Here is a 9,875-nt window from a genome sequence, read left to right on the forward strand (position 1 = left end):
GGTGGATCTCTGAGTTTGAGACCAGCCTGGTCTACAAGAACTAGTTCAGGACAGCCTCCAAAACTACAAGGGGAAGTCACGTCTCGAAAAGCAAAATAAAACAAGCAAGAAAAAAAAAAAAGGAATGAATGAACACAATATGACAGGCTAGTTAGGGACTACATGTATGAAATACAGGTACAGAAATATATCCATTCTCATGCTGTGTCTGTCTGCATGTATGTGAGTATGTGTTCTGGGGACAGAACCCAGAGCACACCAGCCAGAAAGCTTTTATTTTACTTAAAATTCTGAAGGGTGGCCGGGCGTTGGTGGCACACGCCTTTAATCCCAGCACTCGGGAGGCAGAGGCAGGCAGATCTCTGTGAGTTCGAGACCAGCCTGGACTACCAAGCGAGTTCCAGGACAGCCTCCAAAGCCACAGAGAAACCCTTGTCTCGAAAAACCAAAAAAAAAAAAAAATTCTGAAGGGTGTGTGTGTGTGTGTAAGTATTTTGCTTACATGTATGCATGAACAGCACCTATCTGTCTGGTAGTGTGGCTGGGAATTGAACCCACATCCTCTGCAAGAGCAACAGATGCACAGGGTGTTAGTGGTAAACACCTTTAATCCCAGCACTCAGGAGGCAGAGGCAGGCGGATCTCTTTGAGTTTGAGGCCAGCCTGGTCTATAGAGCAAGTTCCAGGACAGCCTCCAAAGCCACAGAGAAACCCTGTCTCAAAAAACAAACAATCAAAACAAAAACAACAAAAACCTCAAACCAAATGCTCTTAACTGCTGAGCCATCTCTCCAGCCCGTTTTGCTTTTTTTTTTTTTTCTTCAAGACAGGGTTTCTCTGTGACTTTGGGGGTGTCCTGGAACTAGCTCTTGTAAACCAGGTTGGTCTCAGACTCAGAGATCCTCCTGCCTCTGCCTCCCAAGTGCTGGGATTAAAGGTGTGCGCCACCACCACCGGACCCTATTTTGCTTTTTGAGGCTGGGCTTGAAATTACTTTATAGCTGGGGATGGTTTTGAACTCCTAACTCTCTTGCCTTTACCAAGTGCTGGGATTGCAGGGTGCTCTACAATGCCTTTTTCCCCGTTTTCCTCTCTCCTTCCTTCCCTCCCTGCTCCTTTCTTCCACCCTTTTTTTTGTTTTTTGTGTTTTTTTTTTTTGAGATAGCTCACAATGTAGCCCTAAGTGTCCTGGAGCTTGCTGTGTAGACCAGGCTATTCTATCTTCTCAGCGTGCAACAACAGGCCCTACTCAAGGTTTTGTTGTTGAGATTGGTTCTCTTGGTAGCCCAACCTGACCAGAAACTCACTGCAGTGTTGGTTCTGTTTGCTAAGCCTCTCAAATCCTGGGATTCCTGGTAAATCATCGTATCGAGGCGCTATATATTTTTTTCTTTCTTTCTTTCTTTCTTTTTTTTTTTATTTTGGTTTTTCGAGACAAGGTTTCTCTGTGGCTTTGGAGGCTGTCCTGGAACTAGCTCTTGTAGACCAGGCTGGCCTCGAACTCACAGAGGTCTGCCTGCCTCTGCCTCCCAAGTGCTGGGATTAAAGGCGTGCGCCACCAACGCCCGGCTTCAAGGCGCTATATTTTATACAGTAGAAAAAAACACGTATGTTTTAAAATTGCATTTATTGTGTGTCTGCCCACACGAGTTTGCGGGAATCCGTTCCGATTCTTGTGGATCCCACACAGTAAACTCAGGTCATCCGACACAGCTGCACGTATCTTCACTCACCGAGCCAAGGCTAAGGGCCTTCGAGCGGTTTTCATTAGTGAGCAAAAGCGGCCGCCCCAGGGCGAGGCGGTGCAGGCGTCGGTTGCCATGGTTCCCCGCCGCTCTCGGGTCACGTGATCGACGGCACTCCGGCGTCGTCTGCTGTGGTCTCAGCCCACGTGGTTCCGGCTCCGGAAATGGCGGCGGCAGGCAGCCCGGCTTCTCTCGAGTCCGCGCCACGGATCTTGCGGCTGGTGGCCGAATGCGGTCGTTCGAGGGCTCGGGCGGGGGAGCTGCGGCTGCCGCATGGGACCGTGGCTACCCCTGTGTTCATGCCTGTGGGGACGCAGGCCACCATGAAGGGCATCACGGCGGAGCAGCTGGACGGCCTGGGGTGCCGCATCTGCTTGGGCAACACCTACCACCTGGGGCTGAGGCCGGTGGGTGCGTGCGACCCGGGCTCGGGCTCGGCCCCCCGGGACTCGGCCGCGCGCGGGCTCCCGCGGGCCTGGCCAGGGGGCTGCGGGCTCCGCCTAACGTGGCCTTTCTTCCCCAGGGCCCGGAGCTCATCCAGAAGGCCCGGGGTCTCCACGGCTTCATGAGTTGGCCCCACAATCTGCTCACGGTGAGTCGGGGCCGCCGCCCTTGGGCGTTGCGAAGGGGTGAGAGGTCCCCAGACACCATCTCCTGACCGCTTCGCGGCGGGGTTCCCCACCAGGATAGCGGCGGCTTCCAGATGGTGTCCCTGTTCTCCCTGTCCGAGGTGACTGAGGAGGGCGTCCGCTTCCGCTCGCCCTACGACGGCGAGGAGACACTTTTGAGCCCAGAGAGGTCCGTGCAGATCCAGAACGCTCTGGGTAAGAGAACCTTGGGGCAGAGCCCCCTGTACCTGTAGCCTCAGGGCCTCGCGTCCGGTGTGGGTTGGGAAATCTGAGTTTGGACTCATTCACCCGACTAAAATAAGGATAACGAATAGGTCCTGTGTTGGGCATGTTTACTGCGGTGGTTTGCCGATGTCCTGGGCTAGACCCCCAGCACAGCATACAGAACAGAACAAAACAAATACATAAAAAATGCATGTGTTGGCTGCTTAGCGGGAAGATTGTTGCTGGTTCCAGGCTTGCTTGGGCTTCTCGGTAAGAACCTGTTTCCATTTCTGACTCTTGATACCGGTAGTATAAACACAGTGCTGGATATGGAGTTGTTCTTTTTGATTTGTTTTTGTTTTGTATGTATGTATGTATGTATGTATGTATGTATGTATGTAAGTATAAACACAGTGCTGGATATGTAGTTGTTTTTATTTTGTATGTATGTATGTATGTAGATTTAGATCAGGCTGACCTCAGGTACACAGAGATCTGCCTGTTTCTGCCTCCTGAGTGCTGGCAAACCCAATTGTTACTGTTCTTAGTAACAAACTGAATTTAATGAAATAATGGTGGCAACAACATGAGGTAGGGATGCTTTAGACCCCTTTTTCCTCGTCTGTATAATTTATTTTATTTTTTGTCTTCGTTTTGAGACAGTCCTACATAGTCTAGGCTGGCCTGGAACTTACTCCCACTCTGTAAACCAGCCCAGCTTCGAACTCACAGAGATCCGCCTGCCTCTGCCTCCCGAATGCTGGGATTAAAGGCGTGCACCACCAACACCCGGCTTGAATGTAGCTTTGTTGCTCAGCCCTGGACTTGACTTGTTCCCTCCTGATGTGGTTTTGATAAAAGCCATCCATCCATCTGTTGGTGTTTCTTTCTGTGCTGTGTGACCCGAGCAAGTTGAGGAGGAAAGCGTTCATTTTGAGTGGGTGTATACTTCCAGGTCACAGATGATCACTGAGGGAAGTCAAGGCAGGAGCAAAAGCCATGGGTGAACGCTGCTCATTGGCTTGCTTGTAGTCTCATGCTTAGTGAGCTATTTTGCTTTAAGATTTATTATTAATTTTTCAAGACAGAGTTTCTTTGTATAACAGTCCTGGCTGTCTTGGAACTCGCTCTGTAGACCGCCTGAGTGCTGGAGTTAAAGGCGTGCGCCGCCATGCTCAGCTTATTTTCATTTTAAACTGTGCATGTGTGTGCTGTGAGTGCAGGTGCCTGAGGTAGTATATTTTGCAGACCTGCAGTTATAGACAGCACCGACCTTTCTGGGGCTGGGAATCAAGTTTTGGTCTTCAGTAAGGACACTGGGTGCTCTTAAGCACAAAGTCATCTCCTCAGCCCCTAGCTAGGTTTTTCATACGACCCGGCATCTCTTGCCTAGAGGTAGTGCTGCTCAGAGACTCGGTCCTCCCTCATCAGTCCTGCGTCAGGACAGTCCCACAGACACGGCCACAAGCCAGTCTTACCTGTGAAACTTTTAAATTCTGGTGGTTCTCTCAGATGACTGTGGGCTGTCTGTCTCTGTCCATTAGTCCTTCCATCTATTCTGTCCATCTATCCATCTAAATCCATCTCTATCTAGACAGGGTTTCTCTGTGGCTTTGGAGGCTGTCCTAGAACTCTTGGCTGCCATGGTTTATTTGTATCTTGTTGTGTGCTCTTGTGCCACAGAGCAAGCATGGGAGAGAGGCCAGGCTTGGTTCTACTAGGCCTTGCCTCCATCTTGTCTGATACAGGGTCTCATGGTTCAGGCAGGCATCAAACTCTATGTAGCCAAGAATGACATTAAATTCTATTTTTCTCAGCCGGGCGTTGGTGGCGCACGCCTTTAATCCCAGCACTCGGGAGGCAGAGGCAGGCGGATCTCTGTGAGTTTGAGACCAGCCTGGACTACCAAGTGAGTTCCAGGACAGCCTCCAAAGCCACAGAGAAACCCTGTCTTGAAAAACAAAAAAAAATTCTATTTTTCTCAAAATACATTTTTTAATTGGTTTTCTTCGAGACAGGGTTTCTCTGTATTGTTTTTGGAGGCTGTACTGGAACTCACAGAGATCCGCATGCCTGTCCCCTGAGTGCTGGGATTAAAGGTGTGCGCCACCACTGCCTGGCTTGCAGTCAGCACTCTTAACCATGGAGGCAGCCCTCTAGTCCCTAACCTCAAACTCCTGATTAATCTGCCTCTACTTTCTGAATTCTGGGATCACAGGCCTGAACTCCACACCCACTTTATGCAGTGCTGGAACTAGAACCTGTGGCCTTGTGTATGCTAGACAATCCCTGCTGAGCTACACCGCAGATTCTGGAGCACAATTGCAATAGTTACCTGTAAAGCTGGGCACAGTAGGCAGAGAGAGGCAAGAAGATTGGGAGCTGGAGAACAGCCTGGGATCCATGAAGAAAATTTGCAGGGATCGGTTTCCTCCCTCTACCATGTGGGTCCTGGGGTTTGAACTTGGGTGGTCAGGCCAGGAGGAAAGCACGTTTACCTGTAGAGCCATTTTAATGGCCTGTGGGGTTATGTGTACAAATGAAAACAAAGTTTCCTAGCTTCTGCGCAGCCACATTAGGATGATGACGAGGAGGTGGTGGTGCCTGCAGAGCCCTCTGTGTCTTCCTGCCCCTCACCAGAGTGCCCTCTCTCCCTCAGGCTCTGACATCATCATGCAGTTGGATGATGTCGTGAGCAGCACAGTGACAGGCCCTCGAGTGGAGGAGGCTATGCACAGGTCTGTATGTGTGGGTTGTTGTCCGTGGGAGAAGGGTTTGGGCCCCGTGGCTCCCTTCCGCCTCCCTAGTCACGCAGTTCTGTGACCTGACCCTCTTACAGGTCAGTCCGCTGGCTAGACAGGTGCATTGCAGCCCATCAGCATCGGGACAAGCAGAACCTCTTTGCCATCATCCAGGGTGGACTGAATGCCGATCTCCGCACCACTTGCCTGAAAGGTAGAGTCAGGAACTGGAGGAGGTGGGCTGGTCCAGGCGGAGGATGATGTTAACTTACAAGTGTAAGATGCGCGAGTCAGTGTGCAGCAGGCGGGTCTAGAAACTGGAAGTAAAAGGACAACTTTGGGAGTCAGTTCTGTCCACCATGTAGATTCTGGGGACAGAACTCAGGTCATCAGACCTGACAGCAAGTGCCTTTGCTTGCTGAACCGTCTTGCTGGCCCTTTTCACACACTTTGTTGAAATATTACGTTGACTTCAGACAGACTTTCATGTAGCTCAGGCTGGCCAGGACTATCCTTGTAGCAGAGGATAGTCGTGTAGTTATCCTCCTGCCTCCTCTGCTGAAATCACTGGCATGCATCACCAAACTCAGATGATGTGCCTGATGGGACCAAGTGCCTCACTCGCCCCTGGTGAGCAAACACCCTACCGCTGAGCTACATCCTTGCCCACAGTGGGTTTACTACATTAAACTGCTGAGGTTATAAAGCTGAAACCATTACCATCACCCCCTTTACTTCTTTCCTATTTCTAGTTTTTGTTTCTTAAAATTTTTTTAAAATAATTATTTAATTTTTTAAAAACAGATTTATTTATTTATTATGAATGCAACACCCTGCCTCCATGTATGCCTGCAGGCCAGAAGAGGGCACCAGATCTCACTACAGATGGTTGTGAGCCACCATGTGGTTGCTGGGAATTGAGCTCAGGATGTCTGGAAGAGCAAGCAGTGCTCTTAACCTCTGAGCCATCTCTCCAGCCCCTTAATTATTTAATTTTTGAGACAGTCTGTCACGTAGCAGCTCTGGCTGCCCTGCTGTTTAAAGGCATGTGCCAGCATGCTTGGCAAGTTATTTATTTTATTTTTTGGTTTTACGAGACAGGGTTTCTCTGTATTGTTTTGGAGGCTGTCGGTCCAGCCCGGCCTCGAACTCACAGAGATCCGCCTGCCTCTGCCTCCCGAGTGCTGGGATTAAAGGCTTGCGCCACCACCGCCCGGCTTGGCAAGTTATTTTTATTTTAAGTGTATGAGTATTTTCCTGCATGTGTGTATACCGCATGTATACAGGGCCCAAGAAGGCCAGAAGAGGGCAATGGTAAACGCTTGATCCTCCAGTCTCAGTCTCCTGAGAGTATCCAGATGTGGTTGTTATTGCTCTATCTATCTATCTATCTATCTATCTATCTATCTATCTATCTATCTATCTATCTATCTATGTTGAGACAGGGTTTCTCTGTGACTTTGGAGGCTGTCCTAGAACTCTCTCTGTAGACCAAGCTGGCCTCAAACTCACAGAGATCCGCCCGCCTCTACCTTCCAAGTGCTGGGATTAAAGGCGTGCACCACCACCGCCAGGCTTATCCAGGTGGTTTTATGATTAGTGAAATGCTGCACTTAGGGAAATACCACCTTGAGACTAGAGTACACTCTGACCTTTAGTAAAGGCACCAAACCCTAACTCCTCCTAAGCTGGGGCCATCTGTTCTTTCAGAGATGACCAAGAGGGATGTGCCAGGCTTTGCCATCGGAGGTCTGAGTGGGGGAGAGAGCAAGGAACAGTTCTGGAAGATGGTGGCATTAAGTACCTCCATGCTGCCTAAGGACAAGCCAAGATACCTGATGGGGGTTGGGTATGTCATTGTGGGGAACAGATCCCGGGATTCCCATGCCCTTTTGCTGGATCCTTTTGGGAATAAGGGTATAGAGTTACTGGGAAGCTAATAAAGTGGTCATTTAGGCTACTACCTGATGTAAACAATGTTCTGGGGTATCCTCAGCTATGTAGGGAGTAAGAGGCCAGCCTGGGCTACAACCCAGTCTCTACAAAAGTAGATAAAGGAGAACTCTTGTTTGTCATCTGAGGTCCAGTCAGGGGCAGAGGGAGGCCTGAGAAACCTCTCTTGAGACTGACTGTCTGCTCCTCGCCCTCCCATGGCGCAACCCAGCTATGCCACTGACTTGGTGGTCTGCGTGGCTCTTGGATGTGACATGTTCGACTGTGTATACCCCACACGGACAGCGGTGAGGCCCGGGCCTGGGCAGGGGCCGGGAGGGGCCGGGAGCCCATGCCCCTCGTGACGTTGACCTCCGTGTCCCCAGCGCTTTGGCTCTGCTCTGGTGCCCACTGGGAACCTGCAGCTGAAGAAGAAGCAGTATGCCAAGGACTTCAGTCCCATCGACTCGGGATGCCCCTGTCCCACTTGCCAACAGTAGGCCTTACAAGTTGGGGGTGGGAGGGGGAGGGGCCTCAGGCTGTGTATAGCCACTAACCATGTGATCTGCAGGCACAGCCGCGCCTTCCTTCATGCCCTCCTGCACAGTGACAACACCGCAGCGCTGCACCATCTCACTGTGCACAACATCGCTTATCAGGTGGCCTGGTCGTGGGTTAGGGTGGGGTCTCAGGGCCTGGGCCAGAGAACGAAGGGTCTTGGCTCTGAGGTCAGGGTGGGTTGAGGCTGTGATGCGAGCCTAGCATGGGTGTGGTGTGGGTCTGTGGTACAAGTGGGGCTCCCCCTTTTGGGGGTGTAACGAGCCTGGGCCCTAAAGGCCTTGTGGGTGTGCCTTATCTAGGGGTGTGGCATGGGCAGGACCCTTGAGCATGACCTGTCTCCCTTTGCCTTGGGTTTGTGATGTGGGGCGACTCTTTGCATGCCTGGTGCCTTGTGGGTGATGCTGGGACCACTGGTGGTCTAGGCCCAAGCTGATGAGACACCTTCCCCCGCAGCTGCAGCTCCTGAGCTCCCTTAGAAGCAGCATCTTGGAGCAGCGCTTCCCTGACTTTGTGCGAAACTTCATGCGCACCATGTATGGTGACCACAGCCTCTGTCCTGCCTGGGCCGTTGAAGCACTGGCCTCCGTGGGAATCACACTCACATGACCTGGTTGCCTGGGAGGGACGCTGGGGTATGGGGGATACTGAAGGATTCTTTTTTTTAAAAGGATTTTGTTACGGATTTTTGTTTTCATCTGAGATCTGTGGTCTGTCTGTCTTTTTCCTGGCCCCAAGCTTGACTGTAGTTGGATGTCTTGTTTCTCAGTAGAAGTAACATAGGGAGTGGAGGTGGGCCTGGTGATTCGGTATATGTGGGGCGGCTTAGTGCGATCCCATGACAGAAAGAGAAGCAGAGCCAGGAAAGGTCAGGGAGGTGGCTCTGGGAACTAGAGTTTGAATCTGGTGGCTCTTAGCTGTGACCCTAACTCTAGGAAGGTAGGAGCTAGGGGATAGCTGCAAGTTCAAGGCCAATTTGGTTTTTATAGCCAACCTGGGGTACCGTGTACGACCCTTCTCAACAAGACAAAAGTAACCATAGCATCAGTGGGATAACTAGGAACCGCCCAGTACACTGCACCTTGTTGAATACGGTAAAAAATGGGGGCTCTTTTGGGTTTCCAGATAAGGTTTTTGATGTGTACCCTTGGCTGTCCTGGAACTTACTCTATGGACCAGGCTGGCCTCAAGCTCACAGAGATCCACCCGCCTCTGCCTCCCGAGTACAGGGATTAAAGGTGCACGTTGCTACTGTCTGTCTAGGGGCTCTTTCTTTTTATCTTATATGTATTGGAACTAGAATCACAGTTGTGAGCTTCCATGTGAGTGCTGGGAATTTGAAAGAGCATTTAGTGCTCTTAACTAGTAAGCCATCCCTCCAGCCCCACTTTCTTTGTTTTTTGTGTCTTTGTTTTCCTCTCAAGACAGGGTTTTTCGCCAGGCGTTGGTGGTGCATGCCTTTAATCCCAGCACTTGGGAGGCAGAGGCAGGCGGATCTCTATGAGTTCGAGGCCAGCATGGTCTACAGAGCAAGTTCCAGGACAGCCTCCAAAACAATACAGAGAAACCCTGTCTCAAAAAACCAACAAAACAAAACAAAACAAAACAGGGTTTTTCTATGTACCCTTAGCTGTCCTGTCCTGGAACTTGCTCTGTAGAACAGGCTGACCTCAAACTCAGAGATCTGCCTCTGCTCCTGGTTGCTGGGATTAAAGGTATATTCCAGTCTGGGGAGCAGGGAGGGCTCTTTCTTGAGGTTAGGATGTCCCAGCTACCCTGGAAGCATCACTCATCCTTCCCTGGTTCCCCGGTGTGTAGTTGGCTCAGGGAGAAGTAGCTTTGGCTAGGATCACCAATAGGGTGTGGCAGCTCACCTTTCTGCTCTAGGCTTCACCCTATAGCACATGCTTGGCTCTGCATAGCTCTCAGTACTCTTGCTGATAACAGGTGTGAACTCGCTCTGTAGACCAGATGACCTTGAACTCACAAAAGATACACCTGCCTCTGTTTCCCAAGTGCTGAGATTGAAGGTGTGCACCATCACTGCCCAGTTGCCATACAGCGAG

General features: G+C 50.8%; 1 protein-coding gene across 1 annotated transcript; it reads left to right on the top strand.

Annotated features, from left to right (window-relative positions):
- The first annotated feature begins 1,875 nt into the window (after positions 1 to 1,875).
- Qtrt1 (queuine tRNA-ribosyltransferase catalytic subunit 1) lies at positions 1,876 to 8,511 on the top strand. Its single transcript, XM_005078544.4, has 10 exons — positions 1,876 to 2,152; positions 2,269 to 2,337; positions 2,431 to 2,569; positions 5,238 to 5,316; positions 5,418 to 5,533; positions 7,030 to 7,168; positions 7,484 to 7,559; positions 7,638 to 7,747; positions 7,823 to 7,910; positions 8,266 to 8,511. The coding sequence occupies exons 1-10, from the start codon at positions 1,910 to 1,912 to the stop codon at positions 8,416 to 8,418; spliced, it is 1,212 nt and encodes a 403-aa protein (XP_005078601.1). The 5' UTR covers positions 1,876 to 1,909; the 3' UTR covers positions 8,419 to 8,511.
- Positions 8,512 to 9,875: the final 1,364 nt, after the last annotated feature.

Source organism: Mesocricetus auratus, unplaced genomic scaffold (genome assembly GCF_017639785.1).
Source record: "Mesocricetus auratus isolate SY011 unplaced genomic scaffold, BCM_Maur_2.0 Super-Scaffold_100022, whole genome shotgun sequence".
Lineage (NCBI taxonomy): Eukaryota > Metazoa > Chordata > Mammalia > Rodentia > Cricetidae > Mesocricetus > Mesocricetus auratus.

Bases quoted from the DNA above. Each gene is read 5' to 3' on its own strand.
- Qtrt1 (XM_005078544.4), top strand. From the start codon at position 1,910: ATGGCGGCGGCAGGCAGCCCGGCTTCTCTCGAGTCCGCGCCACGGATC. The intron at 5,317-5,417 runs GTCTGTATGTGT...ACCCTCTTACAG, and splicing joins GTGGAGGAGGCTATGCACAG to GTCAGTCCGCTGGCTAGACA. The intron at 7,560-7,637 runs GTGAGGCCCGGG...CCGTGTCCCCAG, and splicing joins TATACCCCACACGGACAGCG to CGCTTTGGCTCTGCTCTGGT.